At 35.7% G+C, this 24581-nt stretch overlaps 12 protein-coding genes and 1 non-coding gene across 13 annotated transcripts; 7 read left to right on the forward strand and 6 right to left on the reverse strand.

Annotated features, from left to right (window-relative positions):
- Positions 1–133: 133 nt before the first annotated feature.
- mog-5 (putative pre-mRNA-splicing factor ATP-dependent RNA helicase mog-5) lies at positions 134–6406 on the forward strand. Its single transcript, NM_062618.7, has 6 exons — positions 134–305; positions 490–747; positions 799–1573; positions 2835–4177; positions 4918–5787; positions 6037–6406. Exons 1-6 carry the CDS (start codon positions 135–137, stop codon positions 6220–6222), a joined length of 3603 nt encoding a protein of 1200 aa, NP_495019.1. The 5' UTR covers position 134; the 3' UTR covers positions 6223–6406.
- On the reverse strand, positions 6343–8244 carry clec-141 (C-type lectin domain-containing protein 141). The gene is made up of 3 exons (NM_062619.4): positions 8144–8244; positions 7085–7730; positions 6343–6604 (listed from the first exon to the last, which is right to left on the reverse strand). The coding sequence occupies exons 1-3, from the start codon at positions 8220–8222 to the stop codon at positions 6415–6417; spliced, it is 915 nt and encodes a 304-aa protein (NP_495020.1). The 5' UTR covers positions 8223–8244; the 3' UTR covers positions 6343–6414.
- Positions 8245–8855: 611 nt separating this feature from the next.
- EEED8.12 (Putative RNA-binding protein EEED8.12) lies at positions 8856–9620 on the reverse strand. Its single transcript, NM_062620.6, has 2 exons — positions 9293–9620; positions 8856–9241 (listed from the first exon to the last, which is right to left on the reverse strand). Exons 1-2 carry the CDS (start codon positions 9598–9600, stop codon positions 8956–8958), a joined length of 594 nt encoding a protein of 197 aa, NP_495021.1. The 5' UTR covers positions 9601–9620; the 3' UTR covers positions 8856–8955.
- A 1442-nt stretch (positions 9621–11062) lies between these two features.
- Positions 11063–11831, forward strand: EEED8.4 (Putative RNA-binding protein EEED8.4). Its single transcript, NM_062621.7, has 2 exons — positions 11063–11368; positions 11420–11831. Exons 1-2 carry the CDS (start codon positions 11079–11081, stop codon positions 11703–11705), a joined length of 576 nt encoding a protein of 191 aa, NP_495022.2. The 5' UTR covers positions 11063–11078; the 3' UTR covers positions 11706–11831.
- A 306-nt stretch (positions 11832–12137) lies between these two features.
- EEED8.13 (FBA_2 domain-containing protein) lies at positions 12138–13163 on the reverse strand. Its single transcript, NM_001393069.1, has 3 exons — positions 13123–13163; positions 12705–12935; positions 12138–12653 (listed from the first exon to the last, which is right to left on the reverse strand). The coding sequence occupies exons 2-3, from the start codon at positions 12762–12764 to the stop codon at positions 12231–12233; spliced, it is 483 nt and encodes a 160-aa protein (NP_001379857.1). The 5' UTR covers positions 12765–12935; positions 13123–13163; the 3' UTR covers positions 12138–12230.
- On the reverse strand, positions 12792–13206 carry EEED8.18 (Glutaredoxin domain-containing protein). The gene is made up of 2 exons (NM_001383833.2): positions 13123–13206; positions 12792–12936 (listed from the first exon to the last, which is right to left on the reverse strand). Exons 1-2 carry the CDS (start codon positions 13201–13203, stop codon positions 12814–12816), a joined length of 204 nt encoding a protein of 67 aa, NP_001370633.1. The 5' UTR covers positions 13204–13206; the 3' UTR covers positions 12792–12813.
- A 111-nt stretch (positions 13207–13317) lies between these two features.
- EEED8.14 (MATH domain-containing protein) lies at positions 13318–14648 on the reverse strand. The gene is made up of 4 exons (NM_062623.4): positions 14527–14648; positions 14110–14478; positions 13867–14061; positions 13318–13816 (listed from the first exon to the last, which is right to left on the reverse strand). The coding sequence occupies exons 1-4, from the start codon at positions 14608–14610 to the stop codon at positions 13403–13405; spliced, it is 1062 nt and encodes a 353-aa protein (NP_495024.2). The 5' UTR covers positions 14611–14648; the 3' UTR covers positions 13318–13402.
- A 223-nt stretch (positions 14649–14871) lies between these two features.
- Positions 14872–15966, forward strand: EEED8.3 (lipocalin/fatty-acid binding family protein). The gene is made up of 3 exons (NM_062624.7): positions 14872–14977; positions 15107–15386; positions 15461–15966. The coding sequence occupies exons 2-3, from the start codon at positions 15207–15209 to the stop codon at positions 15863–15865; spliced, it is 585 nt and encodes a 194-aa protein (NP_495025.1). The 5' UTR covers positions 14872–14977; positions 15107–15206; the 3' UTR covers positions 15866–15966.
- Positions 15967–17309: 1343 nt separating this feature from the next.
- Positions 17310–19041, forward strand: EEED8.2 (lipocalin/fatty-acid binding family protein). Its single transcript, NM_062625.6, has 4 exons — positions 17310–17583; positions 17634–17780; positions 18216–18641; positions 18881–19041. Exons 1-4 carry the CDS (start codon positions 17332–17334, stop codon positions 18953–18955), a joined length of 900 nt encoding a protein of 299 aa, NP_495026.1. The 5' UTR covers positions 17310–17331; the 3' UTR covers positions 18956–19041.
- A 783-nt stretch (positions 19042–19824) lies between these two features.
- EEED8.15 (PHR domain-containing protein) lies at positions 19825–21689 on the forward strand. The gene is made up of 3 exons (NM_062626.8): positions 19825–20418; positions 20467–20529; positions 21021–21689. Exons 1-3 carry the CDS (start codon positions 19870–19872, stop codon positions 21483–21485), a joined length of 1077 nt encoding a protein of 358 aa, NP_495027.1. The 5' UTR covers positions 19825–19869; the 3' UTR covers positions 21486–21689.
- Positions 20869–20956, forward strand: EEED8.19. The gene has a single exon (NR_101687.1). It is a non-coding gene; the product is annotated as a small nucleolar RNA EEED8.19 (small nucleolar RNA).
- Positions 21690–21843: 154 nt separating the features above from the next.
- Positions 21844–23333, forward strand: tofu-6 (Embryonic developmental protein tofu-6). Its single transcript, NM_001306578.5, has 7 exons — positions 21844–22041; positions 22086–22176; positions 22224–22364; positions 22408–22731; positions 22781–22952; positions 22998–23113; positions 23168–23333. The coding sequence occupies exons 1-7, from the start codon at positions 21875–21877 to the stop codon at positions 23258–23260; spliced, it is 1104 nt and encodes a 367-aa protein (NP_001293507.1). The 5' UTR covers positions 21844–21874; the 3' UTR covers positions 23261–23333.
- F07F6.7 (Apolipoprotein L, 1) lies at positions 23331–24454 on the reverse strand. The gene is made up of 5 exons (NM_170990.2): positions 24392–24454; positions 24222–24341; positions 23756–24175; positions 23612–23707; positions 23331–23564 (listed from the first exon to the last, which is right to left on the reverse strand). Exons 1-5 carry the CDS (start codon positions 24425–24427, stop codon positions 23439–23441), a joined length of 798 nt encoding a protein of 265 aa, NP_740988.1. The 5' UTR covers positions 24428–24454; the 3' UTR covers positions 23331–23438.
- Positions 24455–24581: the final 127 nt, after the last annotated feature.

Genomic DNA, 24581 nt, shown 5'->3' on the forward strand with positions numbered 1-24581 from the left:
GCATGAAAGACCACGCCCACTATTTTAGATTTCGAATTTGTTTTTTTACTCTAATTTTCTATTGTTCGAGTTTTTCGGAATTAAAACTGCTTTAAAGAATTATTTTATTAAATTTTTTATCTGTAAATTTCAGGATGGACCAGCTTGAGCACCTCTCACTTGTGAGCAAGGTCCTCAGTGAAGTTGAGAACCATTTTGGTGTCGTCGAAAAAGATGTCGCTGAGTTTGTTATTCATTTGGCTCAAGAGAATCCAACATTTGATAAACTGAAAAAGGCTTTGGATAGTCAGGGACTTGGGGATCAGGTATGTTGAAATATGAGAAAATTTAACGACTAAATTATTTTTTTAAAGGAAATTTCAAAATTATTTTAATTCAAGGTGTTTTAAAATATTTTGATGAATATCAAATATCGAGATTTAAAAAAAACATTATTCGTCTCATAAATATAAAAGTCTCGATATTCCTCTCTTTAATTCTAAATTTCAGTTTGATGATTCCCTCACTGCGACCATACTTCGTATAGTACAAAGCATGACTGCTGTTAAAAAGAAAAACAAGAAAGGTGGTGATTCAAAAGAAGATATCAAGGATTCACACAAAATTACATTGATTTCTGATGCAAAAGAAGAAATTAAAGCACGACTTCCAGCTCTAGCGATGGCAAATACTGCGAAAGAAAAGGAAGATAATGAAGATGATCTTATGGCTCAGTTAGAAAAGATGGAAGGCCGATATGAAAGTGAGGTACGTATCTTTGATATTTGAAATTTGTTAAAATAAATTTTCCATTTACAGAAACGTCTTCAAAAGGAATCAGATTCAAAACGAAACCGTTCAAGAAGTCGATCAAGGAGTCGTGATCGAAAACGAAGAAGAAGTCGTAGTGGTGACAGGGATCGTCGGAGACGTAGTAGGAGTCGTGAAGACAGAAGAGATCGAGATAGGAGGGATCGGGACAGAGACAGAGACAGAGGACGTGGGGATCGAAGAGGAGACGACAGACAAAGAGATCGGCGTGATCGACGAGATGATGGTGGTGCTAGAAAATCCGAAGTTGCAGAAATCGGAAAAATCTACGATGGTCGTGTAAACAGTATTCAATCGTTCGGAGCTTTCATCACACTGGAAGGTTTCCGTCAAAAACAAGAAGGACTTGTTCACATCTCCCAAATTCGAAATGAACGAGTTCAAACCGTCGCAGATGTTTTGAAAAGAGGAGAAAATGTCAAAGTTAAAGTTAATAAGATTGAAAATGGAAAAATCTCGTTGTCAATGAAAGAAGTCGATCAGAATAGTGGAGAAGATTTGAATCCACGCGAGACCGACCTGAATCCGGATGCAATCGGAGTTCGTCCACGGACACCGCCAGCATCAACTTCCTCGTGGATGAATCCTGAAGCAAGTGGAGTAGGACAAGGTCCTTCGACCTCAATTGGTGGTGGAAAGGCGAGAGTTCGAATTTCGACACCTGAACGGTGGGAATTAAGACAAATGCAAGGAGCCGGAGTTCTCACAGCCACAGATATGCCTGATTTTGATGAAGAAATGGGAGTTCTAAGAAATTATGATGGTGAGTATTTTATTTATGATCTAGTAATTAATGATAAATTTGAAAAAAAAATTATTTTCTCTTGAAAATCACTAAATTATTTTTGAATTCCGCGCAAATGGTGCTTTATTTTGCTTACCGTATTTCCTCTATTAGTCTTGCACCCCTACGGGTCAATCTAAAATTAGTCTTGCAGCCTCTATTAGTATTGCATGCAAGACTAATAGAGAACATACGGTATTAGTCTTGCACCCCTATTCTTGCCAGACCAGCAGTATTTTGTGAAAACTTCAACAATTTCGCCATTTTATAGCTAAATTAAATTTTAAAGTGTTAAAATAATTGATAAAACAATAGAAAAGTATGTATTTTGCATGATTTAGACTGTTTCAAGTCAAATTTGTGACGATAAATGGCCAATTGAACAAATCTATCGGGTCTTCGAAAATTAGTCTTGCAGCCTCTAATAGTCTTGCAGTCTCTATTAGTCTTGCACCCCTACGGGTCAATCGAAAATTAGTCTTGCATGCAAGACTAATAGAGGAAATACGGTATATGATTTTTTAAAAATAATTTATATTTAAAAAAAAAACTGCAAAATTTTTTTAATTGAAAACAATTTCAATTTCTCTTGAAAATGACTAAAAATGATGTTTTACAGACATTTTTCCTTAAAAATTGACAGTAATTTATCGTTTTTAAGCCGATTTTTTATTTTCAACAAAATTTAAATTTGGTTTTCTTTACTGAAAAATGCCAAAGTATGACAAAAGATGCATCGGAGAATAAATATCGAATTTAGCCTGAAAAATGCGAATACTTTACAATTACGGCAATAATTTTCCCGGGAATTCAAATAAAATTAAAAATTAAGCAAGATTGAAAAAAAAACATGAAAAAAATGATGGTATAAAATTTATGATTTAATAATTTATCAAGAAAAATTGTAAAATTTTTTGAATTAAAACAAATTAATTTTTCCTGAAAATGACTAAATTGTTTTTGAATTCGCGCACGCAGACATTTTTCCTCAAAAATCGACACTAATTTATCGTTTTTAAGACGATTTTTTAGTTTCAACAGACAAGCCAAAATATGACAAAAGTTGCATATATCAAAGGAAAAATTTCGAATTTAGCAGGAAAATGCGAAAAATTACAAGGAAATGATTTTCCCGATAATTCAAAGACAATTTTTAAAAAAGCTAAATTTAAAAAAAAATCATTAAATATTTAAAATAAAGTTTCTATCATTTAAAGCACAACAATTTTTCAATTTTCAGATGAAAGTGATGGCGAGGATATTGAAATCGAGCTTGTCGAAGACGAACCTGACTTTTTACGTGGATATGGAAAAGGCGGTGCAGAAATAGAACCTGTAAAAGTTGTCAAAAATCCGGATGGTTCATTAGCTCAAGCAGCTTTAATGCAAGGTGCTCTTTCAAAAGAACGAAAAGAAACGAAAATTCAAGCACAACGAGAGCGTGATATGGATACACAGAAAGGATTCAGTTCAAATGCTCGAATTCTTGATCCTATGTCTGGAAATCAGTCGACTGCGTGGAGTGCTGATGAGTCAAAGGATCGGAATAATAAAATGAAAGAAATGCCAGAATGGTTGAAACATGTGACAGCTGGTGGAAAAGCGACTTATGGAAGAAGAACCAATTTGAGTATGGTTGAGCAGAGAGAAAGTCTTCCGATCTTTGCGTTGAAAAAGAATCTGATGGAAGCAATGATTGATAATCAAATTCTTGTCGTTGTTGGAGAAACTGGATCAGGAAAGACTACTCAGATGACACAATATGCAATTGAAGCTGGACTTGGAAGACGTGGTAAAATTGGATGTACCCAGCCTCGTCGTGTTGCAGCAATGTCCGTAGCAAAGCGTGTGGCAGAAGAGTACGGTTGTAAGCTGGGAACTGATGTTGGATATACAATTCGTTTCGAAGATTGTACAAGTCAAGATACTATTATCAAGTACATGACGGATGGTATGCTTCTGAGAGAATGTCTTATTGATCCTGATCTTTCTGGATATTCGTTGATTATGCTTGATGAGGCTCACGAACGTACAATTCATACGGATGTCTTGTTTGGATTATTGAAAGCTGCTGCTAGAAAACGTCCGGAACTGAAGCTGATTATCACTAGTGCCACCTTGGATTCAGTTAAATTTTCAGAGTATTTCCTGGAAGCTCCGATCTTTACAATTCCTGGAAGAACATTCCCCGTTGAGATCCTGTACACAAGAGAACCAGAATCAGATTACCTTGAAGCTGCACATATTACTGTAATGCAAATTCATTTGACTGAGCCACCTGGTGATGTTCTTGTGTTTTTGACTGGACAAGAAGAAATTGATACATCGTGTGAAGTTTTATATGAACGAATGAAATCAATGGGACCTGATGTGCCGGAGCTGATTATTCTTCCTGTCTACGGAGCTCTTCCAAGTGAAATGCAAACAAGAATCTTTGATCCAGCTCCTGCCGGAAAGCGAAAAGTTGTTATTGCTACGAATATTGCCGAAACTTCTTTGACAATTGATGGAATTTTCTATGTCGTTGATCCAGGATTTGTGAAACAGAAGATTTACAATCCGAAAAGTGGAATGGATTCCTTGGTAAGCATTTATGCACCCGTCAGGGATTTCACGAAAAAATTCGACCAAAAAACAAGACAAAAAACGAAAAAAAAATTTCAAAAAACACGAAAAGCGGCTAAAAAAACGAAAAAAAAAATCAATTTTTACCAGAAAGTTCAAAAACCAGGAGAACAAGTTTTTTCGAAGACGAAAAACGAAAAAATAATATTTTGCCAAAAACAAAAAAAACTCGGATTTCTTTTTAAAAAAAACTTTTTTTTTTTGGTTTTTGTCTTAAAAAAAACGAAGAAAAAAATCCATTTTTACCAGAGAGACCAAAAACAAGAAAAAAAATTTTGTTCGAAGCGAAACAATTTATTTCGCCAAAAACAGGAAAAAACTGAAATTTTATATTTTTGAAATGTTTGAAACGAAAATTCTTATTATTTCAAGAATAAATATTTGTAGAGTTATATTTAATTTTGAGTGTAATGTTTTGTGAAAAAAAGTGGAATAAATATTTTTTCGCCTTTTTTTAACAAATTTTTTTTCGAAAAAGTGAATCATACATTTTTCGCCTTTTTTCATAAATTTTGATTCGAAAAAAAAGTGAAAAAAAAATGTTTTCACCAGAAACTGAAAATGATGCAATAAAATTCAATATTGTTTGCAATTAGACGAATTAAAATTATTAGCTACTCAAAATAAGATAATTTTTTTCGAGATATTAAAAAACAATTTTCTGATAAATAAGAACGAAAATACAATATAAATTTCAGGTTGTCACCCCAATCTCACAAGCCGCAGCAAAGCAACGATCAGGACGTGCAGGACGTACGGGACCTGGAAAATGCTATCGTCTCTACACAGAACGTGCATTCCGTGATGAGATGCTTCCGACACCTGTTCCAGAAATTCAGCGAACAAATTTGGCGTCAACACTTCTTCAGCTTAAAGCTATGGGAATCAATAATTTGATTGATTTTGATTTCATGGATGCTCCACCTCTGGATTCAATGATTACTGCTCTCAATACACTTCACACGCTTTCAGCACTTGATGGAGATGGTCTTCTCACGAAACTTGGTCGTCGAATGGCTGAATTTCCATTGGAACCATCACTTTCCAAATTGTTGATCATGTCTGTCGATCTGGGATGCTCAGAAGAAGTTCTTACGATTGTGGCAATGCTCAATGTGCAAAACATTTTCTATCGACCTAAAGAAAAACAGGATCATGCTGACCAGAAGAAGGCGAAATTCCATCAACCAGAAGGAGATCATTTGACACTTCTAGCGGTTTACAATTCATGGAAAAACCATCATTTCTCACAACCATGGTGTTTCGAAAATTTCATTCAAGTGAGAAGTATGAAGAGAGCTCAGGACATTCGTAAGCAATTACTCGGAATCATGGATCGTCATAAACTTCTGATGGTCAGTTGTGGACGGGATGTATCGAGAGTTCAGAAGGCTATTTGCTCTGGATTCTTCCGAAATGCTGCAAAACGTGATCCACAGGAAGGATATCGAACATTGACTGATGGACAGAATGTTTATATTCATCCATCATCAGCATGTTTCCAACAACAACCAGAATGGGTTGTATATCATGAACTCGTCATGACAACTAAGGAATATATGAGAGAAGTAAGTTTATTTCAATTTTATATACGGAAAAGTACTGTAGGCGGAAAACACAAAAATGTCGAAACTAGGCCATTATGCTCCCTTTTGAAATATTTTCAAAATTTGAAAAAAAAATACAAAGTTTAGAGAAATTATATACATTTTTAAAATTCATATTTGGCATATGGAGACTTTATTCTTTCATTTAGGGCCAAAAACTATTTAAGTCTAAATAAGAAATTAAATAAAAACCTAATTTTCAATTTCCAGGTCACCGCAATCGATCCAAAATGGCTTGTTGAATTTGCACCGTCATTCTTCAAAATCGGAGATTCTACCAAATTATCAACATTCAAACGAAACCAGAAAATCGATCCGTTGTTCGACAAGTATGCAGATGCAAATGCCTGGCGTATCACACGTGTCAAGAAGAGGATATACAATCCCAACAAATAATCAGTCTCCTGTGTTTCTTATCGTTTTTTTATTTTTTAATATTTAAGTTATTCATTTTTGCTTCTTTTTCTGATGTCAGTTCTTTGTTTTCTGTCTGTAGAGTAAATACGAGTACACTTGTTTTGTTTTTGAATAACCTCATTTATTATCATTTAAACATTCAAAATATACCATCATTAGAATTAGAAGTGTTTAGGATGGGAGGACTCCGCAAAGAGCACCGAAGTTCCAGTAGGCGGTGTTGGTTGGCTCATTTGGAGCCTTGTCCATGTTGCAGTAGATATCGTTGAATTTATTGTTACGGTTGAGCATATTGTATGGATTATCCCCTGGTCCTGTGAGCGCTGGGTAGACGGTAAATTGTATACATTGTTCGATGTCACTGGAAAATCAATTGATAAATCACAATTTCTCTAAGCCTTTTTTTGGGAGAAAAAGTTGAAAAGAGGGGCCAGCTGGCCTAGTTTCTCACTTTCAAAGTTTTTGGCAATTTGCCAAAAAATTTGAAAATATTCAAAGCAATGTCGCATGTTCCGACACTTAGAATGTTTTAACACGAATAACTAAACTAAAATTAAAGTATAAAAATGTAGGAAAAATAATTTTTTTGGTCGCCTTCCAAATTTATGAGCAGCAAAAAAAGCTTGACACCGTGTGCTTCAAGTTATATACCGCATATTCGACTTTGACAGCTAATAATCTCGTGATTTTTTGTTTTTGTAGAAAAACTTTAACTGAGAACATATTTTTAAATCTTTTTCTATACTTAATGTTTTTGAATTGTCTTAATATCTTCAAAAACATTCGAGAGCCGCACTAATAGAGATTTTATTTATTGTTGCACATTTTTGAATAAACTTACTATGTCCAAGCATTTGCAGATGGCTCATTTGTAGCCCATTTAGACCAAGTAAAACCTGGTGAGGTATGCTTATCAACCATTACGAATGAATTTGTACCATTGCATTCCTCACTGTCAAGAATTCCTCGATCTCTTGAAACACATGCTGCAATACGTCTTCCGTCGACAGCAATAGCGCCACGAGTTGCCGGTCCAACACGATCGAACTGTTGTGCCATTTGTAAAGAGAACACATTGAGCTCCTCCTCGTTGGCGAAGGTAGTTACAACTGCTTCAGTGTTAGAAGCCTGGCAAAGAGCAGATGCATTATTGATCGGCATTGGTTGTCTTGGGGACCATATCAATTGCATGCACCATTCAGAAGTGAACGAGTTGTCAGCAGCAGGAGTACGAAGGAAGCTTGTGTATCCTTGTGGACAAACTTTTACCTTGGTAGTTGTTGGTTCAGGTGTGGTGGTCGTGGTGGTGGTGGTGGTTGTGGTAGGAGTTGTAGTGGTGGTAGTAGTAGTTGTTGTGGTAGTTGTAGGAGTTGATGTGGAAGTTGATGGAGTACTCGTGGACTTTGGTGGCTTTGTCGTACAGTCATCATCATTGTGATGTCCTCCATGGTACGATGATGGTGGACGATGTCCTCCGCTTCCATATCCTGAAGTTTTAGTGAGATTCAATGAATAGTTATTTCAGCTGGTTGAGGTATTTTCCTTTTTACCCAGGTAAGAATTTTTTTTGAGGATTTTTTTATGTATTTTGATATTCATCTTTTGAACAAAATATGAAGTTCTCGCGTTGAAAATCATAAGACACGGAGCGTGCTGGGAGGAGATGAAAAATTGTGTACTTCTCGTGGGTACGATAGCTGTAAAGTGTCGGTCGTTTCGAGACCGGGCACCTGTGTCATATAGTTAATGATGGCTAGATTGCTTCTTGGGGATGGGTCTTGCCACGAATTTGGTTTAAATTCATTTTCGCTTCAAGACCCTAACGTACGAACTACAAATATTTGTGGTAATCCTATAGTTGTGCTTCTCACTAAACTGTAGATAAAACTCTAAGACTCACCTGGTCTGATAATGGCTTCAACCGACATTGAAGCCAAAAAGAGGCCAAAAGCAATGAGAAGTGTTGATGAGGAGCGCATGTTTGAATACCTTGAATTTCCGGCAGGCTTTATTGTCCCGAAACGGTTAGGTTTTGGTTTTTGCGGGGGGCTTTTAGTGTTATTATTTGAACTGAAACAATACGTTTTGCAGGAACGATAGAGCAGAGATTGCAAGGTGTTGATGTATCGGTTAAAAAAGTGAACGGTTAAGATCAGAAGATCGGAATTAGAAGTAGAGTCAGTGGGGGAAGTTATTGAAACCCACTTCTTTTAGTTTGAAATGACTAAATACCATAGTAAAAGTTTTCAAATATTTTTTTGAAATTGTTTATTCACATTTGAAAAATTGCCAAAACCTCACTTTTCATCAGTCAAATTTTGAAAGTCGAACAAAAATTTTTCTGCGAGTTTTATGTTTTAAATGCTTATGTTTAAAGAACTTTAAACATTCTAGAGGTTTCAATTTGCAACAGTGCTCAAAACAACTTACAAGTCCAACTTTAGGAAAATTTGGCAGTTTACCAAACTTTGACTTAAAATAATTTTTTTAATATTTGTGTACTATTATGAGTGTATTTTGATTAAATCCTTATTGACGATACATTCATATAATTTCCAGGTTACAAAGACATTCAATTCGATTTTAAATTCATGAATGGTTGTAAAAATCACTTTTAGAAAGGAAACTTTATTATTATGAAAGAAAAAAATTATTGTAAAGTAATGAAAACATTTAAAAACTTATTAAATTACAGATTACGAATCTCTGGCTCTAGTATGGATTGAATCGACGTCCTCTTCCACCACGTCCTCCCCGATTTGGACCATTTACATAGACATACTTGACAACGACTGTCTGTTGTCTTCCTGGTGCTCCGCGAGCAGCTCCACGTCCTCTTCCGAAGGTTCCTCTTGATGATCCACGTACACCATGTCCCATTCCAGGAATATTTGTTCTTTTGGCAGTGACCACAATTGGTCTGCTTCTGAACAATGATCCATTCATTACAAGTGCATTTTCAATGCTGGATGAGTCATCGAATTCAATGTATGCAAAACTGAAAAATAAACAATATGAATTAACTCTAAACATTTTGAATAAAACTTACTTTTTCTGTTTTTTCGTGAATTTGTCCTTTGGAATTGTAGTTCTCACAATGTGTCCACAGCCTTTGAAGTGCTCTTCAACTTCTTCAATTGTAGAGTTAAAATCTACATTTCCAATGAATACAGACTTGGCATCAATTGCCTTTTGCTCTTCTTCTGTTGGTGGAACATATGCTGCAGATTCCAGATTCTTTGCCATCTTGTTCTGAATCTGCTCAAGAATTGCAGATTCCGCTTCAATTTCCATTTCAAAACTGTTGCTACTTTCTTCATTGCAGTTGTTGTCAGCGATAACGGTAGTTGGGGCCATTTTTAGAGAATGTGTGATCTGGAAAGAATTGATATTGAAATATAAACATTTAAAATAAAAATATGAGAAACAGAAGGGAAACCATAAATAACGATGAAAATGGTGAGTCATAGTGAAAGGAATGGGAGAAAAGAGACGATCATGTTTAGAACGCTCTAGAATTAAATCGATACGTCAGTGAGACTACACTAGATGAAACACGAATCAAATCGATATTAGATGGTAATGTTTTTTGAAAGTTTACTGCTGTGAAGATGACAACGGAAACGTCCTTGCAAGAGATTTAGTTAGGAAGATGCCTGATTAAGGTTAGGGGTACTGTAGGAGTACTGTATTATTTTGAAACAATATGTTGGATTTGAATAGTGTCCGATTACTGTAGTGGGAACTAGCCAACTTACAAATTCTTCTTTTAGAATCGATTGAGACAAAACGAACTTGAGAACTGTTCCTATAAACTTATAGAAATATTTCTTCAATTTTTTGTTAGATTTAAAATTAATTTCAATCTAATTAACTACAAGAAATGAAAGGAGAAAAAAGGTTTCAAGAGCACAAAAAATAAATGACCAACTAGTAGGCCACCAGAAAACCAGAATGAATTAATATGGGTCACAAGAATGAAGTTGGAAGATGCCTCCAGTTGGCCTGGGCGGAGTTGGATCAGATTGGAGATGTTTTTTATCTTTTGGGAACTGACCTTATTCGGGTAGATCCAACTGCCAAAATGTACCAAAATGCTGTATGAAACTAAACAAAAAATACAATTTCGATTAGAAAATTGTCTAGTTTTCTTTTTTGTAATAGGTACCTATCCGTTCCTAAACAATATGGAGGGTGTGCACAAGTTTTGGTACTTGTTGATTTGCCAAATCCTTAAACTTATAAAGTTTGCTGTGGTTTTTCATACAATACTATTATTATATTTATCTAAAGTTGGCAACTTTGAAACCAAATAAAGCTAAATATGGCAGTTTTTTTTTGAATGATGACAAGCCCATGACCAACTTTAAATAGTTTTTGGAATTGGCACAGTAAAAGAACTAACCAGCTTCTTTAAATGCCTTCTCTAACTCTTTTAATGTTATATTCATAAATATTTGTTATGATTATTCTAAACGATTATATATATCCGCTGACGTCAGAAAACTACAGTAGAGGTCCAAACGGATATTTCAGCCGTAGGTTTAGTACAGTAGTTAAATCTAATCAATACTAGATGTTTGGTTAGGCCATTTCCCAAAAGACAGCTAACATCTCCAGTCCGGTCCAAACTCCGCCCATTTACAGTCCAACTCGACGCAGCACTCTACATAATCAGACTGACCAATACTCTTTCATTCTGATCATTTAGTATTCTATGAGTTGGTCCTCTTTTCTAAACAACACCCATTCCTTTTTATATCTCAGTTATTTACATTTCTATTTTTTGTGTATTTTCTGTATATGAAGATTTTTTCAGAAACAAAGTCACCAAAATGGCAACCATTACCGCTGACAACAACTCCAACAGCCATTTTGAAATGGAAATTGAAGCGGAATCTGCAATTCTCCAGCAAATTCAGAACAAGATGGCAAAGCATCTGGAATCTGCAGCATATGTTCCACCAACAGAAGAAGAACAAAAGGCAATTGATGCTAAGTCTGTTTTCATTGGAAATGTAGATTTCAACTCTACAATTGAAGAAATCGAAGAGCATTTTAAAGGATGTGGACAGATTGTGAAAACTACAATTCCAAAGGATAAATTCACGAAAAAACAGAAAAAGTAAGTTTTATTCAAAATGTTTAGAGTTAATTCATATTGTTTATTTTTCAGTTTTGCATACATTGAATTCGATGACTCATCCAGCATTGAAAATGCACTTGTAATGAATGGATCATTGTTCAGAAGCAGACCAATTGTGGTCACTGCCAAAAGAACAAATATTCCTGGAATGGGACATGGTGTACGTGGATCATCAAGAGGAACCTTCGGAAGAGGACGTGGAGCTGCTCGCGGAGCACCAGGAAGACAACAGACAGTCGTTGTCAAGTATGTCTATGTAAATGGTCCAAATCGGGGAGGACGTGGTGGAAGAGGACGTCGATTCAATCCATACTAGATTCGTGTTTCTGATACCCTTAATTGATTTTTTCCTTACTACTTACTGTTCTGTATCGTAATTTGATAATATCACACACTTCCTAATTAAATTCAATAATGATGAGAGTTTCATAATAAAGTTTTTTTTTCGAAAATCGAGTTTAGATCATTTTTTATAACTAGAAATATATTGAATCGACGAATAAGATTAGTCTACCGTACTCCTCATGTAGACTACAGTACACTTGATGAGTAATACACAAACTTGCAAACATTTGGAAGGTGTCTATGCAATCTACAGCGGTCACTTTTGAAATTACTATTATTTAGATTATCACGCCTCTAAATAAACCTCAGATTTAAAATAGGCAACACGTTTCCTTGGTGTTTTTTGCATTAATGAAGCCCGAACTGATAGACTCTATCCCAATAAATTGTAGTATTCGGTGTCTGTCTTAAAAAGACTTTATTCAACATTCAACAATTTGATCAACAAAACAATAAACAACAGTAAAGAAGTAACAAAAAAGAAAAGAACAATCATTTAGTAGTAAACTCTGTCGTAGACGAGCTTGCAGGTGCAAACATGTTTACCCTCGTTCACTTTCAACTCCATGGTAACATTAAGCTTGCCCATATCAATGTATCGATCAATTGTGAGTTTCAGGGAACGGTCGTCTGTCGTCTTGATATGCCGGTTTTCCCTGACTGTTTTCTCAGACATGTGTGGGAATAATTTCGGGATGCCAACGATATTATTGTAATTCATCTTGAAAACAAGATTCTCATTGAGTTTAGCCTGAGTCAAGTCGTTATAATATCCATAATTGCTCTTCTTCTTTTCAATGCCAAACCATTCGATGAAATTCGGACAATTTTCCGAAGAAGCCAGTTTCCAAGTTCCAACAATCTGCTCATCGAAATCGATCCATTTTCGAGAGTGGATCAGGTTAAGTTGAGAATTGAGCTGGAAATTTACAAACTTCAAGTTTTATACTTCGAAAAACTAAAAATGTACCCTTTGTCCATGAGAGCTTTGAAGTTTCAGCCAGTTGAGTGGCCACCGAAGATTGATCATTTTTCAACTCCACTCGTACTGATCCAATAGCAGCCGTGTTTTTGTTAATCTATTCAGTCAATTGATTTCGATACAACGCGTTCTGCTTGGTCTCGGCATCCAACTTTTTCTCCATTTCCGCAATTTTTTCCATCAAACTTTTCATCGAAGTACAATCGGGACAAGTGTACTTCTGAAAATGGTTTGGAATTTAACATGGTTTATGCAGCGCCCAAAACGCAAATGAATTCCGTAGTATTCATTTTTGCAGGGTTCGGCGGATTTTAAAACAAAAATTCAAAAGTGCTTTGATGACCTCAGTTTCCAAAAATTCACTCTACAGTAATTTTGGTAATGTATTCAAGATGAATAAACTTACTTTGACGAGCAGTGAGCGAAGCACTTCATTTTCATCGCGAAGAGTCTGCATGTCGGACTTTCCAACCGGTTGTGCACTCATTCTGAAAACGTTTATTTTGAAACGGAAAAAATTAAAATTTTCATAAGTAAGATTTGCAGGGAAAATTACCATTTAATTATGACTTTAATAATACAAATTCAAAAACACTCGTTTAAATATTGAACAATTTATAACAGTAACAACATAACAGAAATGTACAAAAATGAAACAACAAAATGCATTAGTTTCGAGGAGTGTTTTACTCTTTTTCGTAGATTCGAGTGCATGTGACGTCATCCACCAAATTGTGATATACAATATGCAACTTTCCGTCGACAGTGAACTGGAAGAACTTCTTGATGATGGTGTGATCAGTCCGGTTTTTGAAAATGATGATGAGATGATTATTCTCGAAAGTCCAAGTTTCAGTGTGATCGGAATATTTCGTTTCATATCCAAGAAGAATTGTTGTTTCCTTGACAGTATCCCAGGTATTATCAATTAAAACGAATAATTTCCATGTCAAGTATTCTCCGTGGAGAGAATATCTCAGATGTCCATTCAGCCATTGACTCTTTCTAATTGGATCCTCAGGTTTTGCACAATGTGGGTAGTTGTGCAATGAAGAAGGTTTCCATGTTCCAACGATTTCCTCTTCAATCAGAACCATTTTCTAAAAAAATCGAATCAAATTCCAATTATTTTATATTTCCAGAAACAAACCTCTTTCTTCTCATTATAACCTTTTGCTCCAAGAGCTTTCATCTCTCTGTTGATTGCTTTGAACTCTTTGATAACTTCCTCATTGAAAAGTTCGGAAACATTTTGTTTCTTTTTCATCTCCATAATCTCGCCATGAATTGACTTCACGTCATTGAGAACTTCTTCTTTGTGAATCTTGAATTCTTGGTACTGTATCTAAAAATTAAAGATTATTAAAAAATTTCAAATTCAAAAATCAATCACCGATTCATTTTCATTTTCAGAATCCCTCTGGGTACTTTTCAATTCGGTTACTTCGACGCTCAAAGCTTGAATTGATTTTTTATCATTATCTTGATCGTTTCTCATCAATCGAAGTTCGTGATCTTGCAGCTTCTGCTCACTTTCCACATACTTGATTTCTGAACGCATCTCTCGAAGTTCTGTTTTGGTGTTCGAAATAAATTCTGCATTCGATGGCTCTGATGTCGCTGGCTGCTTCTGAATGTTCATCAAACTCTCATTGAGAAGTCCAATTTTCTTTTCTTGTATCGCTTGAACCTCCGATATTATTTCCACTTTTCGATCAAGCAAGGAAAAATGTTCGGTGCATCGTGGATCAACTGGAGGATCCTAAAACTTTTTAAACGTTGAGAACAAATTCACTTAATATTTACAAACCTGATAAAGCATATCAAGCATCTTCTCCGTGTCTTGATGAAGTTTTTGAAGCTTCGAATGTATATAATCCCGGAAATTCTCCATCTAGACGATTTCGTGTGTTGAGAACTCCAGTGAGCGCTGAAAATACGCGAATTTCAGTAAAGATCCTTTAAAATTATTTTTCTAGAAATTTATGAACAACGGAAGAAATAATTTTAGCGCAGATCGAATCGAAAATCAGCAGTACTCAGAAACAAAAGATTTTAACGAAAGCTGAGCAAGAAGGTTACTGTATTTCGTTAGGAGACCGTTTACAAAAATGAATGCGTGCGCCTTTAAAGTACTGTATACAAAGTTTTTTTCCGAAAAATGAATCAAAAATCTAGATTTATATCTGTCGATTTCTGATTGAATAATACGGTTTTAATTCTACTCTTCGCTTCAATAAGTCTGCTGGATTTTTTTCAAAGTAAGTATCAAAAATTATTATTTAAAAAAACTAACTTTCAAACCGTTTTAAATTTAGAACTACTCGAAGCTCGAAATTAGAAACAAAACTTTAAGAATTGATCTACCCGGTAAATATTCTAATTTCCAGATGTATTCTCTACCGTTCACCTTGTTGATCATTCCTTCTGCAACGACCACATTGCTTCCCTGCGCCTATTTCTTCTATATTCTCCACAGTCCAACTGAAAATGTCAACTGCTTCAGTTCTTGATGATATCGATTACGATTCGAGCTTCGAAATGGTCGAAGAAGAGAAGTTCGAGAAAATTGAAAATACTGACAACTCGGAGAATTTTCAATATGTTTCAACGAAAGGAAATACTGTTAAAGAAGTAAATATCAATTCGAATGAGAAGAAGAAGAAAGAGGTGAGATCAAGTTTTAATTGCTGGGGAATAGATTCACTTTTTCATTTTGCTGATGTAAAATTTTCAATTTTCAGGCTCCAATTCAAATCCTCACTGCCATGATCGGGAAATGGAAACTTGCATCCTCTGAAAATCTCCAAGAATATTTCACTCTCGAAAAGTTCCCGGAGATAACCCAAATGGCCTGGGAGCACGGAATTACTTGTTACAAGATGAACGGCAATCAACTTCATGTTCACACCGATTTGCTCGGAAAATCTCTGATTCCTACAATTTTCGAGTTTGATAAGCCAATTGCCAGGGACGACAATGCGGTTTCAACGCATGCAGAAGGAAACATGATGAGCACCATTTGCAAGAGGATTGCTGACGGATCGATTGTTTGGAAAGTGGAGAGACTCATCAAAAATGGAAATCTTGTGGTTTTCAACAGCAGAGGGAACTTTCGGTGCAAGAGAGTATACAAGCGTGTTAACTGAACAACTTATGATATTACTATTTTTATTCCATTTAACGCCGTTATTTTTAATTCGTATTTTCAACCAAGTTGACCGTGACAATAAACCTTTGATTTCTTCTTTCTCGATTGACGATTTAAAATTTGAAACTTATTTGCAGATGCGGAGAATTTTATAGGCATGTTTTACTTGCTTGGTTCGCGGAATTTGGCATTTTTTGGTACAAAATTTCGTTTCCGTCTCGACACGATCGGAAGCTACCGTAACCCGAAATATTCCACAATTTTTCACCCAGATCAGTCCGGGAATTGGATTTTAAAATACAAAAAAAGTTGTCCAACTGAAAACCTTTTTCTCTGGAATCAATCAGAGAGTATATAAAAGCAAAATATAAAATCAGTATATGTTTACTTGCCTACATGCCTACACGCCTACTTCAAGCCTGCCTGCCTACTTACCTACTTCAAGACTGCTTGCCTACCAACGTGCGTAGTTAATTGCCTGCTGTTCATACCTTTTGGACAATGACTGAACCAAAAAAACTTCAATTTATTTTCTTTGTAAAAGTAACAAATAAAAATGGAGGCACGTCTGCAGGCACACAGAAGGCCCCTAGAAGGCAAAGGCCGGCAGAATATCAGGCAGGAATTTTTGCGTCATTCTATGTAATCTACCAAAGTTGGAAAAATAATTGTCATTTTACAAGAATGTAATCTCCAAACATAGATTTTTTAACCCCGACTTTGTGTGATGAAAAATCATTTTTTAATTGATGTAACATGTTTTATTCATAATATTTCCGCATGTCGTCAGTGTTTATCAATCTTTATCAGCCATAATAATTGTATTGTTTTCTCCGACTGTCATTTTTATCTATTCATTAATTTGATTGTCTTTCTCCTCTTTTTATTTATTTTTTAATTTATATATGTGGTGTCATACATATGCATATCATGTTTGGTTTTTCATCCCAGTAGTTATCATCATTCCTAGTTTTTAAAAGTTAAAAAAATTTTTACTGTATTCAAAAGCTTGTGCAAAAACTCTCTGCAGACGTACATCAATAAACCAAATAACCCACAAATGACAAATCAATCCTATAAATCATATCAACTCAATTTTTGGTTGACATGTGATATGCGCGCAGATTACACATATTCTATTGATGAGAGTGAACCCTAAGGCGCTTAATTGACCCTTTAAAGTGAGAAATATTATGGATTCTGTGGAGATAGCAGACAGCGAGATTCTTTGTGTCGAGTAAACATACTGACATACTGGTTGACCTCGAGAAGGAGCCTTATATGTTTCTATTGAATGCCAGATTGTGGACTTGTCTCTGTCTCTTCTCATTCCTTCTTCTTAATTTCTGTAATTCTTTTTGTTCAATAAATTTGCATAATTCCCCTTAAAAACTTCCCTAAAACATGTTTCTAATGATTTTCTTTAACTTACACAATTTCAGGTAATAGTCTTACTGGGTCAACATGTCATTGGATTCTAATAGCGATACCGAATTCGAGCTTGTTCCAAAGTTTCAAACTCAACCGACTAGGGGTGATGCTCCAAAATCTCCGGAATTGGAAGAAGTATCTACTGTATCGGATCTGCAAGATGAATTGAAATCTCTTCGTTTGGAAAATAAAGACTTATACTCTTTGATGGAACAACTCAAGAAAGATAATGACGAAATGAAGAAATCTTTGGAAAAAGTGATGAAGAATCAGGCGGAACTTGGGGTAAATTTAGATAAAACTTGAAAAATTCTTATTGATTATTAAAATTTCAGGAACTAGAAGAAATTCGAGCTATTGAGGATGATAAACGCAGTGAGAAACTGGCAACAGAGCTCGTAGCTATTCGAGCCGACTGCTCAAGCTTGAATCGCTCTGAAAGAGAGTGCAGATATGATATTGAAAGGATCTTTGCGAAACTTGTGAGTACCTAACAATTTTGAATCTTATACGTCTTTCAGATTTTCAGTAAAATATTAAAACCTCTCTAAAAGCCCTCGTCTACCAACTATTCACCCAACTATTCTGAAAAAAATTCTGTACAAAAATTCTGTAAAAGTTCAGAAGCATGGAATAACTTCTGATTGTTTTAAAAATTATCCCCTTTTAATGGAAATGTTCAAAAATAAGCTCAAAAACTTCTGAAAAGTGAAAGCAATTGTGTTTGGCGATTATCCCTTTTAGTTTTGTATGATTTTCAAAACTGTAAAAATCCATTTTTTGGCATAAAAATTCAGTTAAAATTATTGTAACATCACATCGAAATAACTCGTTTTTAAAAAAGCCTTTTTTAAAAACTTTTCAAAATTGTGGAAAACTTATTTCACTAGACATTTTTATTATCATTTGTTTTTCAGGAAGAAGAGTCATTCTTCAGTCTCCACGAGAATCCAATTCAACGAACAATCAGTGGAACTTGGAAAGTAATCAAGATCAGCAATTTCGATGAATTCTTTGCAGCTCAAGATATATCTCAATTCCATGCTTTGATAATTAAGAATCAATGTTTGTACTTTAAAGTGAACAAACATCAAGTGAAAACTCAATCGTACCATGAAAGAAGTTGGAAGCCACGTGCAAGAGAAGAAATCCATTATTTTAATTTTCCGAATTCCCTGGGAGAATTGTATTCTGTGGAGAAGAATAAGTTGATTCTAACTGTAACACAAGAAGAAAATGATAAGAAAAAAGTGATTTCTCGAGTTGAGAGATCGGTTGTCGATGGACAAATGAAAGAAATCTGGGAGAGAAATGGAGTCATTTGCGAGAGAATCTTCAAGAAGGTTTGTGAATATCTTCGTTTTCCAACTCTCAATTTGAATTCCCTCTAAAAACATTAGACCAATCAGAGGGGGTGACAACTGATTGACAAGTGATTGATAAAAAGCTTTCATTTTAGAGGTTTTTCAAATTGGAAGATTAACAAGAGTTGTGTTATTGTTAGGTACAAACTGAAAGCTGGAATATTACTTTTTTTTTTAAATCTGTTTCTCGTTCCAAAATAATTATTTATTTTTTTCAGATTCCTGACCAGAGAGACTCACGTGCTTACCCAAGAAGCATCTACGGATCGGAGAGCCAGAATATTTATTATTAACTTTTTTTTTTTAATTGCCTCCTCTCTATAGATTACTGTACCGCTTCTCATGTTCCAATATATATTAATAAATCTAATTAATCCGTCAATTTTCTTTCTTGGCCATTTCTCTATCTTTCTCGTTCACTCTCTCTCACACGCAAATTTTCGAGGGTTGGCTGGCTGGTACCGTGGAACTAATAACCACCTTTAGCAAATAGTGTGTGATACGAAGAGAAACAAAGAAAACGAACAGATGCTCTTATTCTGTTCTCTGTTCTCTTGGTCCCGCCATCTACGCATCGATTGTGTGAGAACACCCACCCCGTGTGGTGGTGTGACCTCTCCTAGAACAAGAAAGATCTACATTTTCTTTACGTGCTTCGGTTTTCGTTTTGTTATTTGTCTTGCTATTGTGCACTGTAGTGGCATAGGACTCTAGGTTCCACGCCTAGCTTTTTATACGACATCTAAAAAATATCCGAAAAAATCGTTGAAGATTGTACTGTTTCGAGCATCTTAGGCTTAGGCTTAGGCTAGACTGGGTAAGGCTGCAAACTTCCTTAAAGTTCTTGAAACAAATCATATCGAAGATGACTGAAATCGACATACCCGATTTTCAAGAAATATTATTCAATTATTCAATTCAAAAAGTTCATGAGCCCTAATTGATATTAGCAGAGATACCCTGTTGCAGCCAGTGTATCAGTATTGCACCTCCACTGTTCGTCAGTCGATAATTTTTTCCATAGTTAACCCAGAGAAAAGTAGATCAATAAGGATATTCAAATTAAGGTGCTGAAGTGGAAGCATACTGACTTTCGAAGATTTTGCATATATCTTGTTTTTTTGGCGATTTTCCTTTGCTCACATAATATACCTATTCTTATTTTCAGACTTGGTACCAATTTCATTCTTCTTCGTCTCCTTAACCAATGTCTTCGCATAGCCGATCATCCAGTGATTCGAGTTTTGAATTTGTGAAGGAAGATGGCGAATCTCAAGTGGCAAAGATGGCATTGAAAATGGAACAGAGGTCGAAGGAAGTTCAAGATGCTTTAGATATCCTTAGCATCAATGGAGATGTTTCTTCTGACGAAGAAGCAGTATCTGTAAAAGAAGAATCTTCTGATGAAGCGGGAGTTAACACTTCCCAAGAAGTTATTCAGAATGATGATACTGAAGAATCTGAAAAATCGGAAACTATATCTCGTGAAGTGTCCAACACCGATGAATTCGGGATTGGAAACAATGTGGGATTTACTGCAAAAGTTGATGATCTTATTGAAAAAATCGCTGAAGCCGTTAAGGATCAACAAATATCAGAGACCACTGAAATTCGTTACAGTGATCCACTTGGGGCATTGGAACCTCTCGTGGGTGAACCCAACGAAATTGAAAAATCAGAACTTTTGTCTGAAATTCGCCAATTACGATCTGAAATCGAAGAGATGAAAGAAACGGAAGTGAAACAAAATTCAACGGTATAGTTTTTTGTAGGGATAAAATTAGTTGAAAATGTTTTTTTCTAGATAAGACTTCTCAAACTGAAGTTCGACGAGATTGACGAAAGGGAGAGACAGAAGGAATTACAGGTAAATTTTTGGAAGGAACTTAAGGCATCCATGGCATCGGTGGCAGGCAGGCGTACATGCCTGCCAACTCTCAATTTTTTACATTTGGAAGTGAACTCCAGTGCAATTTGAATAATGTAGAGCTACTTTGAACCAAAAAACTCCTGAAACTAAATGGATTTTAATTTTCGCAACATATTTTCTGCGCAAATATCTCGTAGCGAAACCTACAGTAACTTTTTCAATTCGAACTAAACTGAAAGATTTGGGGTTACAGTAGTCATTTACATATTACTGTGGATTTCTCTTCGAGATATTTTGAGCGTTAAATATGTTGCGTAATAGGCATTCTCAGTTGGAAATATCTACATAATAATTTAAAAAAATCATAGGCTTTAAACAAAAGATTTTGTGAAAAATCAGTCTCATTTTGGATTACAATTCGGGAGTAGCTTTCCTAAAACTCCTCCCTATCAATATATATTCCATCAAAAATTTGTTTTAATTTCCAGCGTTACACTCCGATTGCAACTGGAATCTGCGGTGCTTGGCGGCTCTCCGAGATCAATAAGTATAATGAAACACTCAAAACCCGTGGAGTATCGTTCCCAAATCGTCTGAAAACTCTTGCTGCTTACACCGTATACAACTTCGATGGTACTTATCTGAAATCTCACAATCAAGTTTTTTGTAAAACGTTTAACAGTGGCTGTTTGAAACTTGGAACTCATGAGATAACCGGTGGAATTGTTGTATCAACCTTCATTTATAGAAATAAAATGATAACAATTTGGAAGAATAAAGATGGAACTTCTTGTGTAAGAAAGGAGAGATACATTAAAGATGGAAAATTGTACAATGTGCACACAAACAATTCCGGCGAAAGGACTATACGCATTTTTGAACGAGTTCAGGGAAAATCAGATATCTTGTACTCAATTGCAAACGTCGGAGGACTCTATCTCAAATTTTGGTGATCACCTGCTTTCTTCAATCCACACAACTTGGTCTCGCAACGAAATATCATCTTAATGATTCTCAAATTCACAGCATTAATTAATTCGCTATTTTATTCAATAATTTTTAATTTTCTCCGTCCATTTGTCTTTCAAAATTTTTTAAAGCAATTTTTAATCATTTTAATCGTTCTCCGTGGGAAATAATGAATCTTTTCGAAATTCTGTGCCTGTAAATAATGATTTCAAGGGTACTGTAGTTTTTTTTAAACAAGTGCGCTCTATTGCACACCGCTGGAATACGCGCGAAAAATGGGAGATTTCATTTTTGCTCGCTTTTTTTGCATTTCAAGCATTTTTTTAAAATTAAAGCAAGAATATTTTCAGTTTCAGAATTACATTTTTTAGAGATGGCTTCCAGCTCGACCGCATATTATCTGAAAGACGCCGGATTCCATATTCGCAATATTCCGAAAGCTTGGAATGATTGGAACTTGTTCCATGTCTTCCAAAACTTTGGAAAAGTCAGTTATTGCCGTGTTGTTGGACAATCCAACGATGGTCAAGTTCAATTGGGGTAAGATAGTGAGACTCTAGAAACGATTCATTTAAAATCTTCAGATTTGTGAACATGATGTCGGTAGCAGATGCTGATGAAGTTCGCAAGAATTTGAACGACGGAAATCTGATCGGCGAAAATTTCACGTTGAAGGTGAGCGTTGCGAATATATAAATTCAAATTAAAACTGTAATTTTAAGGTTACCGATCATAAGAACGTCGGAGGATCTCTTCTCCCAATGGCTTCCAATTCCGTTCAGAAGCTTGTATCATCTCCACCATCGAAAAGCGGACCAGTTCTTCTATCATCATCCTGGCTTCCACTCAACAAGGATATCGAGGTTTCTTACTTTTCCTTCAGCTTATATTAAATTTTCAATTTAGGTCGAAGTTGTCGACTATCTTCCATCCTCATCAGTGGCTCCAGATCTTTTCGCGTTGACTCTTCTCCGCATAAATGATTCGTCAATGAAAGAAAAATATGATTCAATGCACGAGAAAATGAACGCGTATGCTCAAATTGTTCCATTCGATTCGGAGCTCGAAATTGGCTACGATGGAGTCTTCCGTGATGCTCCCCGTTCCGTTCGACGCGTTCGACGCATCTCAGCCACCAAGCTTTATCTCGTTGATTTTGGAAAAATTATCAATTATGAGAAGGCAAAATGCTTCCAATTGCCAAAAGTTTTCCAGTCGATGCCGACAAGGGTAAGAGTTCCATTCAAATGTTTAACATATTTTTTCTATTTATTTTCAGGTTTCCTTGTGTGGACTAGATGGTCTTACCTGGTCACCAGTCGCCATTCCATCATTTGATAATATTCGCGAGGTTGTTAAAAAATGGGGACAAATGGAAAATTCGACGCTTCACGCCATGGCTTGTGGATTTCAAGGCTCTATTAACATGATCAATCTGTTCTGTGGAAAATGTGCGTTTTTTCTTTTGAAAATTCCCCTCATAATAATTTTTACAGCGATTCTTGCTGACCGTCTTCAACGTAAAGGTGTCTGTGAATACTTGCCACGCAGTCAGCAGCCACACTATGCATACTCCCGCGAGACTCTTCTTCAGCACAATAATTCTGGAGTGGTGAGATTTGATGATTTAAAGGGATTTTCAGTTTTAATTTGGCTTTATTTTCAGACTGCTCAAATTTCGAACGATGCTGATGTCGTCAAAGATCTACTCAAGAAGATTGATGGAGTGAAGAACATGCTCCGTGAGCTCGAGCTGTAAATCTGTCCCATTTTTTTTGTCGAAATTACATTGAATCTATGATGTTGTCAAAAAAATGAACATTTTAATTCAGTGTCAGATTTTATAAGAACAACAACAAGAAAAATAACAACGAGAAAACAACAAAAAGAAAAGAAAATCAACAAGAAAAAAATCAAGAAACTTTGAAAAGTGAAAACTAATCGCTGTTCCAGGCGTCGTAATTCAAGAAGTTGGTTACAACATTGTGTCGCATCCTTTCCATCTTGCCGGAAGCTTCACGAATTTTTCCTGCCAATTCAGAGGAAGATCCGTTTTTAAGCGTCTGAAATGAAATTAATATTATATTTTGATAACATTGTTCGCGGTTACATTAGCGCTCATGGCCAGGGTAACACCGTCCAGAACGATTCCGATGGCTGCAACGCTCTGCAGCATTCCTTTCATAAGTGCATTCGTGAGATGGCCCTAAAAACGAAGGTAAAAATTTAAATTTCAAAAAAACAACTATTCTACCATGGAAGATGCGGCCATTTTAATTCCGAATCCTGTGATTCCGGCGAGAGAAACACCAAAAAGTGTTTTCAAATGAGACTGGACATCGTCGAAGTTTTTGAAAATCTTTGACGATTGCTTGTCCTCCACAAATCTCCTCACTTCGTTCAACAAATCATTTCTCGAATGAAGAAGTTCCTCAAAAAACTTCGCATCCTCCGCGAGCATTCGATTGATTTCTCTGATTTTATGATCGGTAGCAAGCTTCTTGTTCACTCCAGTTGCGACATTTGAGACGCCGGAAGCTGCTCCAACGATGAGACCAGCAATTGCAACTGGTGGCATGAAGAATAGTCCTCCGAAAACTGCAAGTCCAGATGCAATATCAACGGAACTTCCGACAGTTGTTGCGATGGCTGAAGCCTTCTCCAATCCGTCAAGCTGAAATTTAGAAAATAAATAGAAAAACTATGTTTTATCGACCTACATCTTTAGCAATCTCCTCCATTCGGTTCATGATCTCTTGTCGGTTTGAGCTCCAACGATCGAGGTGCCATTGAGCTCCCCAGGCTTTAACCTGGAGTTCCTTTGGCATTTCTTCGCCATTCTGAACAAGAAATATAAATTATAAAAAATGAATTTGAATAAAAATCTTACCATCAACGTGCTTTTCAAAGATTCATAGATTGACATATCGCTTTGCAGTTTGTAGATAAGTCTCTGAATCAGTTAATTTAGAATTTGAAATAGTGAATAATTTAATAAGAAAACAAGAATTTAAATGAAGACAAGTTACAGTACAATAAAAAATAATTCCTTAAAAACACGGATTCGTTTTTGATTTTTA

Source organism: Caenorhabditis elegans, chromosome II (genome assembly GCF_000002985.6).
Source record: "Caenorhabditis elegans chromosome II".
Classification (NCBI taxonomy): Eukaryota; Metazoa; Nematoda; class Chromadorea; order Rhabditida; family Rhabditidae; genus Caenorhabditis; species Caenorhabditis elegans.

Coding starts and splice junctions, on each gene's coding strand:
- mog-5 (NM_062618.7), top strand. CDS start 135: ATGGACCAGCTTGAGCACCTCTCACTTGTGAGCAAGGTCCTCAGTGAA. Junction 306..489: donor GTCAGGGACTTGGGGATCAG/GTATGTTGAAAT, acceptor TCTAAATTTCAG/TTTGATGATTCCCTCACTGC. Junction 5,788..6,036: donor CTAAGGAATATATGAGAGAA/GTAAGTTTATTT, acceptor TTCAATTTCCAG/GTCACCGCAATCGATCCAAA.
- clec-141 (NM_062619.4), bottom strand. CDS start 8,222: ATGCGCTCCTCATCAACACTTCTCATTGCTTTTGGCCTCTTTTTGGCT. Junction 7,731..8,143: donor TGAAGCCATTATCAGACCAG/GTGAGTCTTAGA, acceptor CTAAAACTTCAG/GATATGGAAGCGGAGGACAT. Junction 6,605..7,084: donor TCTGCAAATGCTTGGACATA/GTAAGTTTATTC, acceptor TTGATTTTCCAG/TGACATCGAACAATGTATAC.
- EEED8.12 (NM_062620.6), bottom strand. CDS start 9,600: ATGGCCCCAACTACCGTTATCGCTGACAACAACTGCAATGAAGAAAGT. Junction 9,242..9,292: donor TTCACGAAAAAACAGAAAAA/GTAAGTTTTATT, acceptor TTTATTTTTCAG/TTTTGCATACATTGAATTCG.
- EEED8.4 (NM_062621.7), top strand. CDS start 11,079: ATGGCAACCATTACCGCTGACAACAACTCCAACAGCCATTTTGAAATG. Junction 11,369..11,419: donor TTCACGAAAAAACAGAAAAA/GTAAGTTTTATT, acceptor TTTATTTTTCAG/TTTTGCATACATTGAATTCG.
- EEED8.13 (NM_001393069.1), bottom strand. CDS start 12,764: ATGATCAATCTTCGGTGGCCACTCAACTGGCTGAAACTTCAAAGCTCT. Junction 12,654..12,704: donor AAAGCTCTCATGGACAAAGG/GTACATTTTTAG, acceptor GTAAATTTCCAG/CTCAATTCTCAACTTAACCT.
- EEED8.18 (NM_001383833.2), bottom strand. CDS start 13,203: ATGAGTGCACAACCGGTTGGAAAGTCCGACATGCAGACTCTTCGCGAT. Junction 12,937..13,122: donor TTCGCTCACTGCTCGTCAAA/GTAAGTTTATTC, acceptor AACCATTTTCAG/AAGTACACTTGTCCCGATTG.
- EEED8.14 (NM_062623.4), bottom strand. CDS start 14,610: ATGGAGAATTTCCGGGATTATATACATTCGAAGCTTCAAAAACTTCAT. Junction 14,479..14,526: donor TGCTTGATATGCTTTATCAG/GTTTGTAAATAT, acceptor AAAAAGTTTTAG/GATCCTCCAGTTGATCCACG. Junction 14,062..14,109: donor CTGAAAATGAAAATGAATCG/GTGATTGATTTT, acceptor TTTAATTTTTAG/ATACAGTACCAAGAATTCAA.
- EEED8.3 (NM_062624.7), top strand. CDS start 15,207: ATGTCAACTGCTTCAGTTCTTGATGATATCGATTACGATTCGAGCTTC. Junction 15,387..15,460: donor ATGAGAAGAAGAAGAAAGAG/GTGAGATCAAGT, acceptor TTCAATTTTCAG/GCTCCAATTCAAATCCTCAC.
- EEED8.2 (NM_062625.6), top strand. CDS start 17,332: ATGTCATTGGATTCTAATAGCGATACCGAATTCGAGCTTGTTCCAAAG. Junction 17,584..17,633: donor AGAATCAGGCGGAACTTGGG/GTAAATTTAGAT, acceptor TTAAAATTTCAG/GAACTAGAAGAAATTCGAGC. Junction 18,642..18,880: donor GCGAGAGAATCTTCAAGAAG/GTTTGTGAATAT, acceptor TATTTTTTTCAG/ATTCCTGACCAGAGAGACTC.
- EEED8.15 (NM_062626.8), top strand. CDS start 19,870: ATGTCTTCGCATAGCCGATCATCCAGTGATTCGAGTTTTGAATTTGTG. Junction 20,419..20,466: donor AAGTGAAACAAAATTCAACG/GTATAGTTTTTT, acceptor GTTTTTTTCTAG/ATAAGACTTCTCAAACTGAA. Junction 20,530..21,020: donor AGAGACAGAAGGAATTACAG/GTAAATTTTTGG, acceptor TTTAATTTCCAG/CGTTACACTCCGATTGCAAC.
- tofu-6 (NM_001306578.5), top strand. CDS start 21,875: ATGGCTTCCAGCTCGACCGCATATTATCTGAAAGACGCCGGATTCCAT. Junction 22,365..22,407: donor CACTCAACAAGGATATCGAG/GTTTCTTACTTT, acceptor TTTTCAATTTAG/GTCGAAGTTGTCGACTATCT. Junction 22,953..22,997: donor CAATCTGTTCTGTGGAAAAT/GTGCGTTTTTTC, acceptor TAATTTTTACAG/CGATTCTTGCTGACCGTCTT.
- F07F6.7 (NM_170990.2), bottom strand. CDS start 24,427: ATGTCAATCTATGAATCTTTGAAAAGCACGTTGATG. Junction 24,342..24,391: donor CTTTGAAAAGCACGTTGATG/GTAAGATTTTTA, acceptor TTTCTTGTTCAG/AATGGCGAAGAAATGCCAAA. Junction 24,176..24,221: donor TGGAGGAGATTGCTAAAGAT/GTAGGTCGATAA, acceptor TCTAAATTTCAG/CTTGACGGATTGGAGAAGGC.